General features: G+C 36.6%; 2 protein-coding genes across 3 annotated transcripts in view; one reads left to right on the forward strand and one right to left on the reverse strand.

Moving 5' to 3' along the window:
• itgb2 (integrin, beta 2) overlaps positions 1-10,419 on the forward strand; it is a 38,699-nt gene extending 28,280 nt beyond the window's left edge. For both annotated transcript variants that reach the window (XM_014026116.1, XM_014026117.1), the window contains 5 exons: positions 1,057-1,289; positions 3,348-3,567; positions 3,831-4,039; positions 8,673-8,839; positions 9,650-10,419. In XM_014026116.1, coding sequence (XP_013881570.1) covers positions 1,057-1,289; positions 3,348-3,567; positions 3,831-4,039; positions 8,673-8,839; positions 9,650-9,715 — 895 coding nt within the window. In that variant the 3' untranslated portion in view covers positions 9,716-10,419. The remainder of the gene's footprint in view (positions 1-1,056; positions 1,290-3,347; positions 3,568-3,830; positions 4,040-8,672; positions 8,840-9,649) is intronic.
• A 757-nt stretch (positions 10,420-11,176) lies between these two features.
• ubxn4 (UBX domain protein 4) overlaps positions 11,177-22,031 on the reverse strand; it is a gene marked incomplete at its 5' end in the record, with an annotated part of 31,469 nt that continues 20,614 nt past the window's right edge. The window contains 4 exon segments of the mRNA XM_014026118.1: positions 11,177-11,931; positions 14,904-15,115; positions 16,827-16,958; positions 19,555-19,657. Coding sequence (XP_013881572.1) covers positions 11,796-11,931; positions 14,904-15,115; positions 16,827-16,958; positions 19,555-19,657 — 583 coding nt within the window.

Here is a 22,031-nt window from a genome sequence, read left to right on the forward strand (position 1 = left end):
GTATTAGATAAATTTCAGTAAGTGTGTTCAATACTTTTTCCCTGTGCCATTCCACATTATTACAAATAACTTCATTCATCATTTCATCTGGACATTTATGGTTTGATTTCTTTGTATGTATGGATCACTTGGGTTGTTACCAACATCTGGTGAAAATTTCATGTCATTAGCACCTCTAGTGCTAATGACTTTACTGAGCTAATTTGCTTTACTGAGAAAAATGGTGACGTGTTCAATATTTATTTTACCCACTGTACATGCAACTGAAACAGGTAGCCCAGTGCATCGTTAATAATAACATTATAGTCATTATAGCCATTGCACACCAAYTTTGGAGTGGTGACCTCCCCAAAAATGTAATTTTGGACATTTAAGCTGCTCACTTTTAATCAGTATTTTTACTTTTAATATTTAAGTACATTTTATGTCTGAAATTTACTTTCAATACTTAAGTACAGTAATTGTCAGATACTTTAAGACATTTACTCAAACAATATTCTTAGAGAAGACTTTAACGTTCACCAAAGTAATTTTATGATTACCAGTAGATACTTGTACTTACATATTGCTTTGAGGTTCTTTATACAACATTGCTTCCACATGATCCTTTACAGAAAGTCAAATACAAAATGAAGGGCTGGCTGGATGGTTTGCATGTAAGAAAACTGGAGCTGTGTCTTTTGTATCTTTGTTTATATTATAAATAAATTTTAGAAAAACAATTAATTTGATTTTGACTTGTGTAGTGATATACACCTTATAACAAAAGTCATAAGGAATTTTTCACAAGTTTTCTTATTTTCAGGAAGTAACTTCTTTATGCAAAATTGAAAGACAAACACAATAAGATGAGCGCACTCAGTGATTTTAGTTTGATCGAATAATAAACAAGTACAATGAACAAGTTTCTCCCTTTTGGCTTTAATCTGCAGTTTTCTCCACTAGAAAAGGCAGCTTGAATTAGACAATTTTGAACTGTAGGCTTCACTTAATGGCCAAGAATTAATTTATGTTGCTAATCTTTGGTTCTTTTAAATGTTTTCTCTTTTTAACCAGTTGCACGGAGGGTTATGTTGGTCAATTCTGCAACTGCTCCATTGGGAAGAAAGATGAACAAACGCTGCGGGCATCCTGTAAGAAGGACACCGGTACCGAGTGTGAGGGTCGAGGCGACTGTGTGTGTGGAATTTGTTACTGCCATAAAACAGAGAAAGGGAAGAGTTACTACGGTCCATTCTGCGAGTGTGATGATGAACACTGTGAGAAGTTTGATAATAAACAATGTGCAGGTAAACTTCAACTTAATGCAACACATTCTGTAGTACAGTATTTACATGCTTTACAGTTTAATTGAAAAAAAATTCCCATTGTGTGCATAAACACCCAGCTTGTCTTATTTTTCTACATGTGCAGGCCCTTTACTGGAGGCCCGGGAGTTTGAGGGTTCAGCGTGGTATTTTAAGGGTTTTTAGATTGTGCTCTTCTGGATACACATTTTTTGTTGTTGTTTAGTTTAGATTAGATTATAGACCTTTATTGTCATCGTACAGAGCACAATGAAATTACAGTTCAGAACACCTATTCAGAAGAAGACAGAATATAACAAACATAGAACAGGTGCTCTGGGTCAAGCAGCCACAGACCCTGCACAGAACAAGGATCATCTTCATGGAGACATCATGAGGAGGCACTACCCTTAAAAGAAAAAAACTAAAAACCACACAAGGGAAGATGAGGGAAAAAAAACATCATATTATATCAACAATGTGACACACTATGGTGTTTATAAAAAAAACCTCTGCATAGAGCACATTTATTAGCCAGAAGAGTAAGTGAGTTTAGGGGGGTGTGTATCTGAAGCCATGAGTGTTGTATGCACTTGTGTGAATATCTGAAGAATGAGCCCAAAGAATTGAGTCCCCAAAACCAGCACAGCCTTAGTCCAGAATATTGATATTAATTGTTCATTCTGTGCGGCCTTCAGCCTGCTCCAGGAACCACATCACAGACGGGTGTGTGTGTGTGTGTGTGTGTGTGGGGGGGGGGACCACCCTCAGTTGATATAAACATCCAGGAAGAATTTAATCCAGCAGCTCTCAAGGCCATGTAGTGGAAAGCCAGATTCTGTAATCAGTTGTTTTGGGAACAGAAGAGTCAGGCAGACGATAACAAATTCCCATCTGCTGTCCGCTGGTACAACTCAATGTGGCGAATCCAATCAAACAAATAATGTGGACAAATTCCACCGAGCCGATCTACCAGCTTTCTCCAAGATCAATTCCAATCTGGCCAGCAAAGTCCAGGAACCACAGCAGGCCTGTGACCCTCAGCAGAACCGCTTGCAGACCGAATCCAGCTCRCTCAAGGCAAAATGTCCGAGTGCTGATAGAATACAGACATTCATCAAATTGGTCAGTCAGCCAGGAAATGAAAAGCCATCGACGCTGTTTTGTAAAAACACCCGGAGACCACCAAGCCAATCTGTAGAATCCAGTGATCAGAATCCAAATATATATCCAGAACAGAGCAGAACACAGGTCCCACCTTTGACATGTCCTCCCATGGAAGAAAAAAACTTTGTTCCAAAAAAATTATTAAGAGACCAGCTAACCAAATCCATAAAAATAAAATTATCCATAACTCCTGGTTTCAGATGAAAATGTAGAGAAGGCTCCAAGCAGCAAAGCAGGGAAGATAAGGGAGGGCAGGAGAGATGGAGAAAGCATCTTGCTCCTCTGAGAGCGGAACAAAAAAATAAATAAATAAAAATTATGGGATCTGTTTAAGCCACTATTCTACTTTGGGGGTTACAGCACCAAGTGCTCCGAGGACTACTGACACTACTGAAGTGTCGACTCTCCACAACTTCTCTATTTCCATCCATTACAGACCCTACTTCTCTTGTGYTGCCATTAGTGCCTCTATGTTGTCCTTCAGTCCAGCCCTCTCTAGCCACTGGTAGGATTTGTAGATATCAGCCACTTCTTTAGGTGGCTGTGGCTGAGTGATTAGGGCAGTCAGCCTTCAATAACAGAGCTGGCGGTTCAATTCCCCCTTTTTCAGTCACATGTCGAAGTGTCCTTGGCCAAGATGCAGAACCCCCACTGCTTCTGATGTGTGTCCCACCAGTGTATGAATACAGTCTCAAGCTTCTGTCAACCAGTAACTGATGCCTCACGTGTTGATCCAGAAACCTATTTATCTTTGCCACTGTAATGTCAGACAGGAGCTTCCATGTTTTACAAAGGCTGATAGTTACTATAGTTAGAATTGTACCTTTATTTTATTTCAAAAACAACTTCAGGTAGCCAACACTGATTCTATTCTTCATTTCTTACTATCTTCAGGAAATGGTGAATGCAAATGTGGACGATGTAAATGTTACGATGGTTTTGACGGTTCTGCCTGTCAGTGCCAGACATCTGATCAGAGCTGTCGTACAATAAACAACACCGTGTGTTATGGCAGAGGGACCTGCAAGTGTAACTTTTGTGAATGCAAGGAGGGATACCAGCGGCCATTCTGCGAGAAATGCCTTGGGTGTTCTGATCCATGCAGTACCAAATTGTAAGGACATACTTCACTTACAGTAGTTCTTTTTTAGTTCTAGTGTAGATTTATTCATCCAGGACATGGCAAATCTAAAATGTTTTTTTACAAAGAAACTTTATTTTTGTTTCAATTATAGTTTATTAATTAAAGGTTATAAATGGTTTTTTTTTATTAAACTTTATGAATTTTTTTTTCATATATTGGCATTTATAGAAACTCCAGTACGGACCAGTTTTCACATGTGACTTTAAACTGTTTTCGTTCATCTTGTTTTTCAGGACCTGCATTGAATGCCTTGGTTTTGGCTCTGGGCCTTTGAAAGAAAAATGCAGTGCTGCTTGCAACATTAGTCATCAGATTGTAGACAAGTTCAGTATTTCAGGTAATGAGTGCTACCAGAAGGACAGTGAGGGATGCTGGATCAAATTCAAATTGGAGCAGCTGGTCGGTGAGGATAACTACTTCGCTGAAATACTGGAAGAAAAAGGTACTTTGATTTTCATTTATTTATACCACAAAATTCAAACTATACAGAACTGAGTCAGTTCAGCTTTTTTACTGAAGTCTGCTAATGTAAGAAAAAAATAAAGATTCATCAAAGTTACTAGAATTCATTCATCATAAATTTTCTGAATGCCATAGTGCTTTATGCTATGGCTACTGAGTTATCAAACAGGTTTAAATACAAATTTTTAAGTGGTTCAGTGGGTTGAAAAGTCTTGATTTTATTGCCTTACAATGTGGAAATTATTTGGATTTGAATTTATTTGTAACGATTAACTTTACAAAGATATTACAGATTAATCGAGTTAAATGGGAAAACTTATTTTACATGACAAATATATCCGAAACAGTACAGTATAGTACAAAACAACTTTTGCAGCGGTTACAAGAGCAAGTGTTTCCAGGGTCTGTCTTTATAATCTTGGTCCATCTAACCAGGGGCCTCACRTACAAAGGCTTGCATGGATTTCTTACTGAAACGCCGCGTACGATCAAATCCAGGGGCTTCATGCATAAACGGTGCATACACATAAAAAGGTTGCGYATGCCAGGTTTCACACACACATTGGGATGTATCAAAACTGCGTGAAAGGTCGCGTAAATATACCCACACTTTTCACCTGCTGCACTCTAAAAATGAAGTGTTGAATTTACTCAACCAAGTCCTGTCAACTGACTCCACCAAGTCTAGTCGAGTAAACTGAGCAAAGAATATACACATGCTGAATTTACTCAACCTGGTTTAGTGGAACCAGTTTGGTTCAGTAAATTCAACAATTTACTTCTTAGACAGTGTATAAAAGTACTTTTACTTTCCCAATTTTTGTGAACAGTTTTATGACTTGAGTAGTTTTCTCATCAGTGAAATTTATTTTTACCAAAGTCATTTTCTGTTCATTTAATTTTATTTTTAGGTATTTTTTCAAGTACTTTATAGATCTCTGACATTCTTATTTAGGGTTGGGCATAATCGTATCGTGTGCAATTAATCGCCAGAAAAACATTAATCGATTATTTTTTGGCACTTGATGATTAAKACGRTTAMTGCCAACAGGCAGACTGACTGAAGATTTCTCCAGTCAGTCCACTTGGTGCTCCTCTCCACTTCGAATGTGACGAACATTTAAAAAAGTTCTGTAATTTATTTATCTACCAACACAATTTAAAATTTGATGTATATCCTGAAGTCTGTAATTTTGACACAATTTGGAACAGATTTTTTACAAAAAGCAAGTCTTTCCCACTAAATTGGTCATGTGACCAGGACATAAGGATGTACCGGGACTCCAGGGGATTAATCGTCAAATGAATCGTTATCGGCTAAATACCACAATTAGTCGTGATTTATTTTTTTGCCAATATTGCCCAACCCTAATATTGGTCATGTGACCAGGACATAAGGATGTACCGGGACTCCAGGGGATTAATCGTCAAATGAATCGTTATCGGCTAAATACCACAATTAATCATGATTTATTTTTTGCCAATATTGCCCAACCTTATTCTTTTTTTAAAATGCAGTTGAGTGTCATCATTTTTTGGCACATTAACATGTTACAAATAAAACTAAATCAAGAATCAACAAAATAAAAGTAAAATGCACCCCTATAGTCATTGTGATAAATTGTCACATTAATTGAATTGTCTYAGCCATAGAAGTGAGTTAGAGATGAGAGGTGTGTGCATCTGAAAAAAAATCTACATGCAAACAGTATAATCAATTATTAAACACATTAGGATTATTACAATTACTGTTATTATGTAAAAAAAATTAATTTACATTTATTTACTTCACAATACAATACTGTAAATGCATAAAGCTACTAGTATACTGAAGGCTGAATTAAATACCAGTGAGTAGTCCCTAGTTTAATTCAGACTTTGGTATACTGATAGTCTAATGTTTTTGCAGTACCTTAGTGTAAAGTAAAACATATTGTACAAAGTAGCATAGAGTAAAAAAGGATACTTATAAGTAGCTAAAAATGGTACTTCATTACTAATTATAATAACCCAAAAGTATAACTGAGCATACTATCATCACCATTCTAATATTTCAAAAGTATATTGCTTATGAATTAGGATGACATTCAAAGCACAATTTAAATGTAATTTCTTTACAAAAACAGTAAAGTTAAATTTTACTAATCAAACATGTTATTATTACATAAAACACTGTATACTTAAAGTGTACAAAGTATATGAGGTTCAATTTCCTCATTTAAGTTTAAACAATAAAAGCTCAAATCAACTAACACCGTGTTCAGATGCTCCTTATATCCAGAAAACAGAATGGAGTTATTTTTCGGTGTATTCAGGTCAGATTCAGGACTTTGTGGGTTAAAACTGTCGATTGAAAAACTTTGCATGGCTGTCTGCACATTCTCACTTAGTTACTATAAACCTATGAAGAATATTAATAGYTTTACCCATGAACAGGTGCAATTTTGATAACCACCAACAGTGAATTTTTTTGGGGTGGTTCTGATTAAGTAAAAGATCAACTCATAACAAATTGACATCATGCAGCCTTCATAACATAAAATGACACAGTGCCAAACAGTGTAGACATAAAAAAGATAACTTTAGTCAATTTTATCAACCTGCAAGTAATTATTAAAATAAAATAGGTCTACAGGTTCCCTCCCACCTTGGTCCCATAATTCATACTACTTCCTACAAATTAAAGTTAAAAATATACCTATGAATAAGTCATTTTTATTCTAGCCAATTTAAAATAACAGATTATGCTTTTAAATCAATAATGTCTTTCATGAATATTACACAACTAACTAGAATGGATTTTAAAAAATATTGTTTTGAGTAAGYATTTTAGATTTCATTCATAATTGTTGCCCAGCAGCACCGTCGTCATCACTCACATCAGTGTCCCTCAGCTGCTGGCTGCTTTTGATTCTGTATCAAGCTCCAATATCAAGAGAGATGGGGATGGACTGAGCATTGTATTTTTTACTGCCACCTGAAGTCAGTCAGCATTGAAAATTCAATAAAATATCTTGAAATGACCAATAATTAACTGATGAATATTACACCCTGTTTTATTAGTGGATGTGATCCTAATTGTCTCATCAGACTTTTAAAAATACTAATACCACAATACATTTAAGGATGCAATCATTTTATACTTTGACAAAAATACCCAACAGACATTTCTAATGTGATCGTTTTATTCTTGCTAATAATAAGAATACCAGCTGATCATTCTGTGCACTTTAGCCAATGCTGTAAATTACAGAAATAAATGTTCACTTTATTAATTTACATGAATTAATTTACTAGCTGTAGCCAGTGGCTAACTTCACACAGGGAAGAAAACTGTCCTGRGGAGGGTTTGAATAACTTTCTGCTTCTTTGTAAAGAATCTCCTAMTGACCACWGAGTGTCRCGGGAGGGATCAAATATTGAAATCAAATACTTGTCATCACTCGTGCTGCATTCCACTACAGCAGCACTGATCACCTGYTGTTCCTGCCTGCACTGTTGTGGTGACTTGTATGGTGCAAGGTAACCAGGAAAACCCAGAGCAGACTTTGCCTCCAACAGCATCACTCAACTTACAGTTTGTTTAAAGTAAAGAAAAYGCAAAGTTTTTGCATTTTGCTGGTTCTGGCTGGTTTCTGACAGTCACGGWGAAGCTCTGCTCAGCAGGACTTCTTGCTGTGATGCTGCAGGTACACCGCGTTTATGTGCGTTTGCTTATGGTGCCACTGCGTTTAAAGACAGATTGCAACGACATGTTACCGCATGTTAACAAATTAAACTAGCAGCCAGTGAAGTTGCCTACATTCTTTTGTTTTTTCAGCCCATGGACATGGAGAAAATTCAACATGTGCTCAGGCAGCAAAGGCTCATGGGACTTTTCATAATTTAAAATTTGAGAATATGTGGTCTTATATGTGTTCTTAAATCTAATCTAAATGTCTTTTGTAGTTACTTGTATTTTATTTTTAATCTTAAAATAATTCAAAGTTAAAGTGAGTACCATGAGTTAAGACTATCTGACTATCAGCTCCTTGTAATTGGACCAATGGTTGAAAAGTGGAAATATTTAAGTATTTCTACTTAGGACAGGAGATTACAGATTAACCAGGACAACTGCTGGTGGACCAAATCAAATGGCTTGGCGGGCCAATTTTGGCCCGCGGGCCCCACTTTGGGCACCTCTGGTGTGGAGAGTTTCTCAGTCTTCAGTTTTTTTTGGTTTGGTTTGATTCTGGGGGCTTGTTATGCCCAGGTGCTGGACTACCCAACCAGCAAACAGACTATAGTGTCCTCAATATTCAAATGGTTTTAATTTGAAATGCAAAATAGAGTACATAGAAATATTCTAAAAGCATAAATTTTGACAAATGAAATTGTTTTTATGTATTTATCTTTTGACTAAGCGTAAAATAACAGGTAAAGAGAGTTGAGTTGACATTAAGATGTAGATCTTTACTCATTTGTTTCACTCACTTACACAAGAGCTTATTACAAACATGGTGTTATCCTGTATTTATTTCTAAGCTCTAGTGAATGATTTTGATTTTTGTAGATTATATTYGAAGTTGATAAAATGTTTGTACACAGTGTAATACTCTTCATATTTGTTGCAGTCTGTCCAGAACCACCCAATGTCACAGCAATCATAGGAGGTTCGATTGCAGCTGTGGCTGTTATAGGCATCCTGCTGCTGATGCTCATCAAGTTACTGATCCACATGAAGGACCTAAAAGAGTTCAAGAAGTTTCAAAACGAACAGAAGAAGTCTAAGTGGGCAGAGGTAAGAGCATTCATGCTTGGTTATCAGCAGTTCAAAAATAAAAAGACTATCTGAGAAGGAAACATCAGAAAACATTCTGGTTCTGAGTGTCCCAGTGCCAGTGTCYAAACACTTTCAATAAAACACCAACTATAATATTAAAATGAATATTAAATAACATTAAATATCTATAGTATGAAACTAATTTCATGCTAGTATTTCTTTGTAAATGTGTAGTTGTTTTCATGCAGCCACAACTGATTAACTTTTGGAGTTAATTATATTAAACCTGAACTAAACCTTGATGTGTAGTGACTGAGTTATTCAGAACACACAATGCACTCTAAGAGCAGACTTTTGTGTTAACACATTCAACTGCAATCCAGTTGTCTTCACCCAAAGCCAGACAATAGCAGATGCACAGGGCTGCAAACCAGCCACAAACAAGGCACCATTTTCAGATACCAGATCTGAAGTGGCCGAGGAGGGCTGGAACTGGAAATTTCTTTTTTCAATTGTCAAAAAAATCCTTTAGAGCGTACTAATAGAAAATTTTTTTTTCTCTTTTTAAATTGACATAAAATTAACATTTTGCTAATTTAAAAAAAGAAATACAAAATGTGGTTTTCTAAATACTAAACTCCCTTTAAGTCTTTAAAAGTTAAAATAACAAAAAAATTTATATTTGATATTTAAAACTGTGATCGCTCTAAAAGTTTGACTACCGTTTTTTTTTGTAAAAATCTAAAACTAATATTTTCAAGCAGTTATTTTGAAGTCCATTTATTTAAAGACAAGAATATTTCTGACTATCCTTTTCATTGTTTTCAGGCTGATAACCCTYTGTTCAAAAACGCAACCACCAAAACGGTCAACCCCATGTTTACTGGAGAATGAAGACACACACACCAGCAGCAGCTATTTGACAGACCTTATTTTGCTGCATCAGAAATATTTTTGCATATTTGATGCATTTACTGCTATGAATTTCTTGTCTTCTTCATATAGTCTGTGTTGTTTTTTAACTTAACTGTATATATTTCCTAACTATGATCTAGCATACAGTATACGGTGCAGTAACTAACAATATTTAGTTTGAATAAAAGATATAAAAAATGTATGACCGATGTTAATGTGTCTGGAAGTCAGATGTTTGAATGACTAAATAGTGCTAATYTAGTTTGAAATAATTAACTTTTGGTTGCATATTTTGTGTAAAACTATCAAAAAATTAACATTTTAAGTTTTTTTTAATATGTTAGAATTTGCTGTTTTCTTTTAGTTTTTATGTAGAGGTTTAGGCCAAGAAATCAACAAAATGTCAGCAGAATAAACAAATGATCTTAATGTGCAGACTGAAGTATTTTTGGTTCCAACTCCACTGAATTTTTTATCAGCTTACTGAGATGTTACAGGAGTACATCTCATCTTCATCAGTTTATTTTAAATTTATATATCAAGCTTTTACTCAAATATAAGCATTATTTCCCACTGCTGAAAGGCTAAGTTAATGATATGATGGAATGATGTTTGTGCGACCTGATTGTGAATGCTTACAAAAATATTTTATAAACCACTGAATAAAACTTTCAGTAACCATACACTGGTTGTACATTTTATTTTACAGCTCAACACAGAAAAGCTACCAGCCTAAGCATACTGCCATTAGTTACCAAGTGGCTTAAAGACAACAGTGTTTTGACGTGAAGCCCTCAGTCAAATACAAAATCTCCAGGCAGAGACTGAAAGAAACCCAAAAGATTTAGCCAAGTCATACAGTTTAAAGTCAATGCTACAAAATACAACAAATACAAGTATAAACTTATATAATAAAAATATCTCATTACCTCCACCAAGGCGAGGTAATGTTTTCAGTCGTGTACGTCTGTCTGTCCGTCTGTCTGTGGACATTACTCAAAAACTTGTGGATGGATTGTCATGAAATTTTTACCACATGTGGATACTGGGCCAAGTAACACACCAATAAATTTTGGTGATGGTGCGGATCACGATGCGGATACAGGAATTTTTTTTTTTAACACTCTGACATCAGCAAAGTTGTGATGCTTTCACAGGGCGTGGGTTTCAAAGTGTCCAGCAGGTGGCACTGTAGTGTTGGTGTGCCCCTTTGTAACTCTATTACAGGATGGGGAAAATTGGTCTTGGCGGAKGTTTGCRCTCTCCGAGTGCTTCTAGTTTAAGCATTTATCAAGYAGAAACAATTTTGTGAATCCTAACTTCCTGTTGTAGAACAGGAAGAATTTAGTCTAATTTAATGTCACACAGCAGATGCTAACATCAGTTTTTTAAAACAGCATTAGGAGTTTTATTAGTAATAAATAAACAACCACCGAGAGGTATTTGGAAACAAAATGCTTTATTTCTTATTGCTGAATGAAGAAAACTACATTTGTCACTCATTGTAACCATAATAAATAGTCAATCAATCCAACACCAACACAAGTAYGGTCATCGGTCAAAAGCAAGCTATTTTACCAAATATTTTGTACATTTAAAAGAATAATTCTAGTAAGGTAATCACCATAAATTACTGTCAATTCAAAATGCAGTATCATCATGGAACATTAGGCCCAAAAAAGATTTGAAGATAACCCAAAAACGCTTTTCCTGTCAGTCTGATCTGGTAAAGGAACTGGTTGTTATAAACATATCCCTTAGATTTCTTCAAACTATAAGCAAAATCATAAATGATGGGTTAAAATCTTGGGATTTTTGTTCCAATATGRTCCTGATTCAGGAGACAGAACCATGTTATAATCGACACATTACCGTTTATCTTAAGTTCAAAAGAATTTAGTTTGATAATATTTAACCTCCCCCTCCAATCCAGGTCGACAGAGACTGAACATTGTAGCTGAAAAAGAAAACAGAACATTCAGCTTTAAATTCATTAGAAGCTTGTTAGGTAAAATTAATTAAGACCCAGGTGAGGGAAGAGCTCTTCATGCCCAGTAAACTACATCTGTTGGGTGGAGTTCCCATTCCAGGTGTTGTTGTCATCCTCGTCGTCTTGAGTGCGAAGCCGGCAGATTTTACCATCTTTCTTGAAGTCCCTGGGACGATTCTCCAAACTGTGTTTTGAGGGAATTTCTCTAAACAGATTTACAGGAAAAATACTTTCATAAGTTCAGAAGAAGACAACRGAGGAAAAATTCAGCCCCGTGTCCTAGTTTAATATAAAGTACAACATAAACTGCACTTCAGATATCAGAGGCCAGTACAACTTTTTTTATTATTTTACTTAAAGACAACCATTCACACTCTCACTCACACCCAGGGCAATTTAGAGTTTACAGTGTACCTAACATGGTTGTTTTTGGTCAGTGAGAGGAAACCAAAGTACTTAGAAAGGTATGTGCATAAGGAGARCATGCAAACTAACACCTGCAACCTTTTGGCTGAGAGGCRACAGCTCTAATGACTGCACTGGAAAATGGATGGACATTTTGTCTTCTGTTAATTATAGTTCTTTGAGAGAGATCAGATTTTGAAAAAYTGGCAGGTTGAATCTGCACACGTATTGCAAACTGGTATTGGCCCACAAAACCAGAATTAGTGCATCTCTACAAATGTCAAAGATGTTTAAATGGCTTGAAAATTTCTTGCAGTTTTTCTGTTTTGTTTTTTTCCCCTGTTTTATATATTTTTATTTAGGTTTTGATGATTTGTAGTAGAAGTGAATATGGATGAAGAGGCTACAAAAGAAGTCACCTGACTGACTCAGGACATCATTTAAGGGGGTGTTTGGTTTAGGAACATCAGAGTTTTGTTTCTGGTAGTATGCACTGGAGTGGTTCACAGTCAAATGTGAAGCAGCTATTAAAAAAGTCAGCTCCTCTTAAGTTGAATGTCTTGATTCCCAAATGGTTAAAAAGGTGAGTCTGTCTTATCTCTCYGTCTTAAAGACAGAAGTTCAAGTATCTGGGAGTTTTGTTCACTAATGATGGTAAGATGAAGCTGAAAATGGATTGGAACTGAAGAAATTTATTGGGGTTGTTTACAACTGACTTTTAAAGCATGAAACATGATACATTTTTATAAACCATTGTGTGAATATGTTTGTGATTAAACTGGAGATTTTATGTACAGACTGGTCTGAGTGGCTGTCACAGATGKCTACTCAGAGYGGAATGTACATACTAGAAGTAGTTACTTACCTGAACATATATTCAACACATAATGACTGAATGTAAAAGGAACACTAGACAAAACATGAATTATGTCAAGAGAATTTGATCCAGGAAATAGGATAGGGTTCCCAATTCTGAAGAAAGTGTTTTAGGGTGTATTCAGACCAGGAAAGTCCTTTGGTCCACTTGTTTGGTCCGGACCAAAAGTGGACTTTATTTTTTTTATTTGGTGCGGTTTGCATTCACATTGTGCTTTTTTGCAAATGAACTATAAGTTGTAAACAAAGCCACGAGTGTGACGATCATTGCTCCCATTGGACAAAAAAGGACGGGGGCGGGACTGAGCCACAGACCCAGAAGAAAACAAGTAAATTCTGCATGCTGCGGTTCTGATGCGCCCATTTTTGCTGATAGTACAACTGCAATAGCATTTAAAATGTCAGAAGCAGCTAATTTAATGGTGGTTTCGTGATGATATTCTAATTTTGGAGCGAAATCACGTAAATGTGTCCCGCGACCCAAAGGAGACGAGGTGCTCTGCGTGTTCTGACCCACTTCATGCTGCCAGCAGAGCTGCTAACAGGAGACGACGAAACAGGTATGATTTTAGTTTATTTAGCTCAGCAACGGTGGCCTGTGAAGTCCAAAAAGGTGCATGTTTAATGCAGTTGGTTCGGTTAGAGTCTGGTCTGTATTCACACCAGAAGAGAACTAAAGTGAACCGCACCAGAGTTCGTTTGGAAACTAACCGAGACCACCTCAAAAAGCAGGTCTCGGTCCGGTTGTTTGATCCACACCAGAGTTCGCATGAGTGTATTCACACCTGCACAAAAGGTCCGGAGCAGCGCTGGAAACGAACTCTGGTTCGTTTAAAGTGGACCAAATTGTCAGGTCTGAATATGACCTTAATTAACACGACTTCCGGGTTACAGGGCTGATGCATGTAGAGAGCAGAGACCCTCATTAAATGTGCATTCCAGCCCAGCGCYGTTTGTGGTTTTATAACACTCTTCACATTCAAACATTGAACTGGTTATGAACACGTATTAAGGTAAACGAAAATGCCTAAATTATCTACTATCTACTAAATTATCTACTATCTTTCTTTTAACTGCAGAAATGATGTTGCTTTGTTTTGTTGTTGAGTTGAAAGACAATTTTTTCAATATTCCACTCTTCACTAATGGTGACCAGGTGTGGCTCATGACAAAAAAAAAAAGAATAAAAACAAGATCCTGGATACATGGTTTGGGCATGTGATTAGAATGCGTCTTTCTGAAGGTCTTTCTGAGCTCCGTTTCAGAAAGCAGGATAAGTGAAAGTCCTTGGTAAGTTCTGGGGTAACTATGTGTACATTCTGGGTTTTCGGTTTCAGAAAGCCAGATATCCTGAGTTAACTTACCTCCAAAACTTATTCTGTGAACCAACCCAGCTCTGCGGCAGGATTACTGGAACAAATCCTGAGTTTTACTGTTTAGTTGAGAGCTAACATGAGAAAGGGTCAGACAGGGTGTGTCCTTTTCAAGAGGAGAAAAGCGCTAACACAGCAGAAGTCTACGTTATGAGAGGGTGATAAGACCGCAATTAGAGGTCTTGTCATTTCTGGATAAAAAGCATTCTCAAGTGTTTTTTATTGCACAGGTTTCAATCTTTTCCTTAAAGTATAGCTTGTACAGTTACGGACCTCACCTGCTTTTTATATTTTGTCTTTATTTTGCTGCCATGTCTGTTTGGTACAGACTGGGTTGCACCTACACACACATTCAATGCATACACATGCTCCCATTTATCCACTTGAATAATTGAAAATAATTTTGTATCAGTTAGTTCGTCAATAAATAGTGTAGTGAAGTCATATTGTACTTCTACTGAATGTTTTGTTTTTTCATAAAAAWTTTTTCTTAATGATCTGAACTGAGAAATGTGTTCCTCACCTCTTAGCTTTGGCTGAGGATGAATCTGAGCTGGTTTGAGAGTTTAAAAGCTGGCCAGCGTTTCTGGATTCTGATGCAGAGGAGGTTGGGGTTACAAAGAAGGAACTGAGGAATCTCCATACAGCTAACAGAGGGAAGAGGATTGTTCCCAGAGCAGTCCAAATACCACCCCCAGACGACTGGACCACTGAGTTAGTAGATCTTCCTGAATGCTGACAAAAGAAAAAAAGATCTATTATTACATGGAAATACTTTGTGTGAAACTTTAACCACATAAATTATAATTTTCCACATAGTGTAAAAGTTTTAAACCACCTGTTTTCATTCCAATGATACAAACGTTGTAAACTTTTAAAGTGGTTTCAACCAGTAGACCTCCAGACTGTTTGAAAGTCTGTCAGGGGTTTCTCTGSGTCTTGGTTGCTTTTTTACTTTGTCTTAGTTCATTTTCTTCACAACTATGAAGTATAGTGAAGTTTGCATGAAAACTGAACAAATAAAAAACAAAAYAAGTATCACTGACAACTAGAAAAGTCTCTCCAGCAGATGACTGGAACAAATCCATCAAAGACCTGAACCAGGACCTGAGAGATCAATCATCATTTGGACTGGAGGTAAAGTTTTCTGCTGACAGCTTTTTGAGAATCACCTTGCTGAACAAAGACCACGTTGGTGTGTGAACATGGAGTATGGTCCAATTCCAGCACATGATCCAACCTCCATCTCAATCCATCTTATAAATATTGGTTTCTTGCCTTAGGGTTTACAAAACAAACACGACTAACACAAAAAAAATCCTAGACTTCACTAGATTAACTAGCACAATGTCTTCTCAATCACAGGTTTATAAAGGCTTTGTTAAGCCAACTTATGTTCAGCAGAATTTAGGGTGATTAAAAAAGTAAATAAGCAGGTAAGTAAAACAAATAACTAAATTTATCAAAAAATGGTCAAATACAAGCCAAAGTCAAAAGAAAACCCTCTGAAAGACCATCACAAAATGTGGCCAACTATTGATCTAAATCACTTCAAAAGTTTGCAGGAAAGTCTGAATTACTAGAAACAATCTATAAGCATAAAGTGTTTCCATACTGGAAATACCTCCATTTTGTTTATGTAAAACTAAAACTTTATACCCATGATGCAAGATGCTTTAGTTTTGAACGAACATTGTCTATCCAGTTATCTAGGTTAAGCCGGGTTCACACCAAATGCAATTTGTGCATCAAAAATGCGCCCAACGCCTCCAGTTGGACGCATTACGTTCAGACCGGGACACAGACTAAACGAGCGTCTGAAGAGGGAGGAGCGTCTTGGTTTTTTTCCAGTCTGTCTTTAATGACAGGTGAAATAAAGATAACAAAGAAAATGGCTTTATTTATTTACTGAGAGCAAGTGAACGTTGTGCACACCGGATAATTAATTCACCAGATAATTTAGAGACGGTTTGTTCGGTGGGTTTCGCCACTCCAGGAGCTATGAACTATTTTTTTGTCCCGAGCCCAGTTTGACACCGCAGTCAGTTTAACGGCCCGCTGACCCGCATCAGTGCTGATATCTCCAGCCAGAACACCAACTACAGACGGTCGATTTCAGCTAAAGAGCTCCTGTCCGTCTGTTTTGGGTTCAGGAAACCATCACGTGGAAAAATGATTCTCTCTGTTTGGTTGCTGCGGCGCGTCGAGCAGCAAAAGTTCAATTTTTTAAACTCAAGCGTCGGCTGTTTTGGACGTGCCGCATGCACAGAAAATGCTCTACTGCACCTACCGCTACCTTGCTCGCTGCACTAAACTGGCCGCGCTGCTCCTAGATGCGCGTCCACCATAGACTTTGCATGTAAACTGGCTGCTCCTGCTGCTCAAAACGTGTCCAGTGTATACCCGGCTTTACAGACTTGTGTAGAGTAGACTCTGGACTACTTACTGGCAGGAGTACAAAGGAAGCACTTGGAGTCAGTTCCAGGTCTAGCAGAGACTGGTTCATGTCTTCATTTGTGAACTCACGCCGAGGAAACATTGTTGCTAATGCGAAGTTACCATAACGATTTCCCACCGTCTGAAAAAAAGAAACACACTGGTTCTGTATAATAGATACAGGTACATTTAATATATCGCAGTTTGGGAAAATTTGATTTAAACATGCAATGAATTAAAAATAAATAAATAAATAAAAAGTAGATGTATTATTTTTAAAACAATTTGAATCAAACAGCTAAGTTTGCTAACCTCTGTTAATCTACAACCTTTATAGGATACTACTAATAATTAATGGTCTCACTGCACTGAAAATAGATCATATGACTACTGGTCATTGATGAGCAGGGGTCATCTTCCAAAGAACTTTGATCTCCAGAGTAGAATAAAAGACACCGAACCTCACACTGATTCCATCTGATTATCGCAGTGTTTGTGCAGCAAACAAAAAACTCTGATTGTGAATCTCAATACTCTGTCAAATATTAAAATTAGTAAACAATGATGAAACCAAAATGATTCAACCTTTACTCACATTACCAGTCAGCCTTTAATCAACAGAAAACCTGGGACTTTCCTGCCGTTAGGCAACAGATCTAAATATTGTAAATTAGCTGCTCACAGATAAGTATCGTTTTAAAATTACAATTTTAAGAACTATGACACAACTAAACATAACACAATCACAAGGCCTAATGTAACATTATTAAAACTGCCAGCAGCAGGTATTTTCAAGACTGCAATACAGAACTGAGCAGCAAATGTATTCCTGTTCATACCAGAGCTGCAGCAGTTTCAATTTATGAACAGTAGGTGTCATTAATGAGAAAAGAATACTATTAAACAGCAGGAAGTACAGTAAAAGAAAAGTTGTCCACTTTAACAATTAAAAAGAGGGATTTCTTCCTCGTACAAGTGACTACACTGATTCTAATTCTAGGTGCTGTAAAATGCTTCTAATTGCGTTCGTTTGATGGCAGTTATGGGAAGAAACGTGTGCCAGCAGAAACTGAATTAGAACTGCTCAGATTGAATCAGTATTTGCATATTTTTAAATTAAATGCATTAGTTTGAACTGAATTTCACTAAATTGAAACAGAATTTAATGGCTTGAATCTGAATTAATTTGCCTTGAAACTGTATTTTGTTGTATTAAAAATTCAGAGTACTTTCACTTTCAGTGCTCCAATTCAAATTAATTTCCAAAATTCAAAATTTTTGTGTCACACATCCAGTTCTTTCAGACAGCCACAGAGTAGTCAAACACAGATCGACTGATTTACATTTCACATCAGTGAAATGTAAGCAATGTAGGTGTTCTCTCAGTAATGCAACAGAGTGGATGTAAAAAGTTATGAAAAAAAAAGACAAGGTTATTTTATTGCTTAGTTTATTTTATTAATTTTACCCATAAAATGTTTACATTTAAATCTCATCATGGATCAGTCAGCAGCAGCATCACACTGACATGATTTATTTAGAGTCTGGATAGGTCTGCAGCTAGGAGGACTGAGCCACCTATTGGTGCTTTGAGACCCGGGAGGGCCTCACAGCAACAGCTGCTGCTCATCAGAGAGATGCATTCATGCATGAGTCTAAAGTCTAAATAACAACAGAAAGAGAATCACTAGACTTGTGCTAGTCGCATTTCTTAAACACGGTCACTAGAAGGGTCTGAAAACTCACTAAACAGGCACCACTGTGTTCCGCAACTAGCCAGCTCTCTCTCATGTCAGACAGCCATGCATTGAAACAGTCAAATAATTTAGATTTTTTTATTACTTATCGTACATATATGATAATTAACATATGTCTGGCAATGCATATTACTTCTTCCTCGAGACTGAATGCCTACATTGCTGTCCAGGAAGTTTTACTGAGGTGAAACTTAACTCTGTCGATCTGTGTTTGATTACTCTGGCTTTCTCAAGGATCCAGATGTGTGACACAAAAACTTTATTTTGGACATGAAATAGAATTATAGAACTGAACGTGAACGTAATCTAACTGAATTTGTAATACAACAAAATACAGTTTTCAAAGCAAATTAATTCAGATTTAAATCTTTCAAATTTCACATTATGCAAATACAGATTCAGTCTGAACATTTCAAATTCAGTTTCTGATGGCACAAGATTTTTACCATAGACCGGGGTGTCAAACTCATTTTCACCGAGGGCCACATGAGCGTTATGGTGGCCCTCGAAGGGCCAGCTGTAATGAACTTTGATGTTTCATGTTTAACTTTGACTAAACAGTGTTTTACACGTCCTCTTTTAACACTGATAAGAACTAAGTGTACGGCTGACTAAATTTGAAATAAATACAGAAATATTATTAAAAGTAAAACTAATAAAGTTTTACTCACTGATGAGTTTCTAGTGAGTACAGTAGCTAGCACGCATTATGGCAGATTTAGTTTGGGGTGGATGCTGACTTTAAAGCAGCTAATTTCTGACAGCTCCGTTACTTAAAGCCAACAGCTCAGGGGCAGGACAATTGTTATTATCTTTCACCTTTTTAATTTATTTTGTTGCATTTAATCATAAAATTTAAGTTTACCATTGATATAGGAAACAATTTTCATGTTAAGTAAAAAAAAAACTGCAACTTTTAAGGACTAGTTTGACAGAAAATTATTTAGAGAAGTTYATAAAAAGTGTATAAAACAAACAAACCTCAGCAGCAAAGTCCCAAGCCTCCTGTAGTCTGCTTTGTGAGGAGAACTGGTTGGTGAAGGATGAACCGTCTGGGAGTCTGAACTGTATCCTTGTAATGGTACTGAACACACACACAATGAAAATTGACAAATGTATACATCACTTTTAGTTTTCCTACTATTATGATCAGGTTTGGGGCACACTGACTTTACATAGATTTTTAATAGTCTATAGAAGGTCAATATACCAGAAGTAGGGCTGGGTATCATGGCCAATTCTCTAGATCGATTTGATTTTGATTAATAAGGTTCTGAATAAAGTAAAAGTAAAATGATGAAGCAACTGGACTTCTGTTTTGGAACTGTAAACACATGGAGCTACAGATTTTAACAGCATGACTTGAGGTTAGTGTCCTATCGATACTTCACCTGCACCTCACTGATGAAAAAGTCAGAATGTGACATGAGCGTTCACACTGCAGTCGCTTTGAAAAACATCAGATATGTATTTGATTTAGTACCACATACTGAAACAGCTTGGGTCGGATTTGAAAAAAATCGGATTTKTCGCGTCCAGACTCTGCTCTCCATGATTGTTCTAAAAACAGCAGAACCGTCCTGTGAAGAAGTGGGCGGAGTCTCCACTTGGTTTACCAGGTGACGGTCTGGGCTCAGGTTGGGGTGGGTTGGAGTATTGTTTGTGACATCACAAACTGTGGTGTTTGAAAACAGGTCATTTCAAGACACAAAAATATATTTACTTATAGTAAAAATACCTCTGGGTGCATTTTTTGTTGCTTGGACTGTTTTTAGAAGCAGTACAGACCCAAATATAAGTTAAAAAAAATGGAAAAAAAGTAAATTTTGCATATTTAGGCCCACATTAACATTATTCTCTCCAAATTGACAAAACTTTATAGGTTTTAACCTTGGGTCACTTGCCATTTAATTAATAGAAGACAAATTTCCTTCTGGGGATTTGTTCCTTCTAGGTTTTAAACATCAAGACCTTATTTTAATTTATACGAAATGTATAACATAGAATAGAATAGAATAGAATAGAAATGGCCTTTTTTTGTCCCGCGCAGGGTTATTCAGGTGTAGTAGCAGCAGCAGGTACATACCATTCCACATCAAGTCTCAAGTCATAATGTTCACCTTTAAAACTGTTTTAGAAACCTTATTGTTTTGCCTTTCATGTTATTTTACTGTTTTTATTCATGATTCAATGAAATGGATTTTCCTATATTTTTGTAATAAATTATCATAAAAGACAAAGCTGGTTTRTACGTTCTTGGGTATTTTTGCATATGGGAAGTGTTCACTGCTACTCTTACAATCTCACACTTTGGTACAGTGTGTGAGTATGATTAAAAGGGTGAATGAATTATTATCAGTAAATGTGATGTGATGCCCCCAACAGGTGAAACAGTGTAGTGCAGGGCAGAAACAGTTATCACCCTTTCTGCTTTTTCCCCTTCATACTCGCTACAACGAAAAGAATAAGCCGGGCTGGGATTCAATCCAGGCACCTTTTTGCTGAGAGGCATCAGCTCTATCATCTGGGCCACTGTGCCGTCCTCCTTTGCGGTACCCTTTGCAAAATATGCCAAACCTATTTCTGATGACTGCTTAAAGTGCTCATGCATTTCAATCAAATAAAAGTAGACTAAAACTAAAATAACAGCAGATAACTAATCTACTGTATATCTAAAACAAAATCATGTTTTAATCAAAAGACTAATGACCTTCTTCTTTACCTAAAACATGAGCACTTCCACGTTCTAGAAACATTCTTCCAGTGTTAGCCTCAGTCCTACTGAGCTGCTATAGTAAATAGATGTAGTAGACAGTTTTATTAAAGGGACAGTATTATGTGTTTGTCAGGCATACAGTTCAATTTTATACTATAACAATAACTATTTATACTGTAACTATGTCACCTTCAGTTGTTGTGAAATGCTGTCAATTTGTATAAATCAAAAATAAATTTGACTTTGCATCATAGTTGTTTCTAAATGCCTTGAAATTGGCATCTGTCTCTTTAAGAACTTCCTACWGCTTCCGTCACACCCATTTCTGCGTTTCATCACAACAGCTTCATGCCGTTTACAACTGGTCTTAGGAGTGTTGTATTTTCTTGTGATAATAAAAATATCAACATTATATAATATCGGGTTTGGAAAATGGAAACTCAGGATACAATTGAACCTTACCGCTGGACCAGAAAGTATGTTTTCTGAAGAACCGGAGCGAGTAAAGACAACGTTTCAGCTTGGTATCTCCCAGTCATCCTCACATTGGGCCTCATGCAAGAACCGTTCGTACGCACAGATTTGTTCTTAAGTTGTGCGTACGAGTGATTTAGGAGAATTTGTGGCATTCTCCAATGTTTTCATATTCTAAGATTTTTTTCAGATACGAACAAAATTCACGAGTGGTCCAGACCTGTCGTACACTGTAAAAATGGAATGTTGGATTTACTTAACCATGTTA

Source organism: Austrofundulus limnaeus, unplaced genomic scaffold (assembly GCF_001266775.1).
Source record: "Austrofundulus limnaeus strain Quisiro unplaced genomic scaffold, Austrofundulus_limnaeus-1.0 Scaffold526, whole genome shotgun sequence".
Classification (NCBI taxonomy): Eukaryota; Metazoa; Chordata; class Actinopteri; order Cyprinodontiformes; family Rivulidae; genus Austrofundulus; species Austrofundulus limnaeus.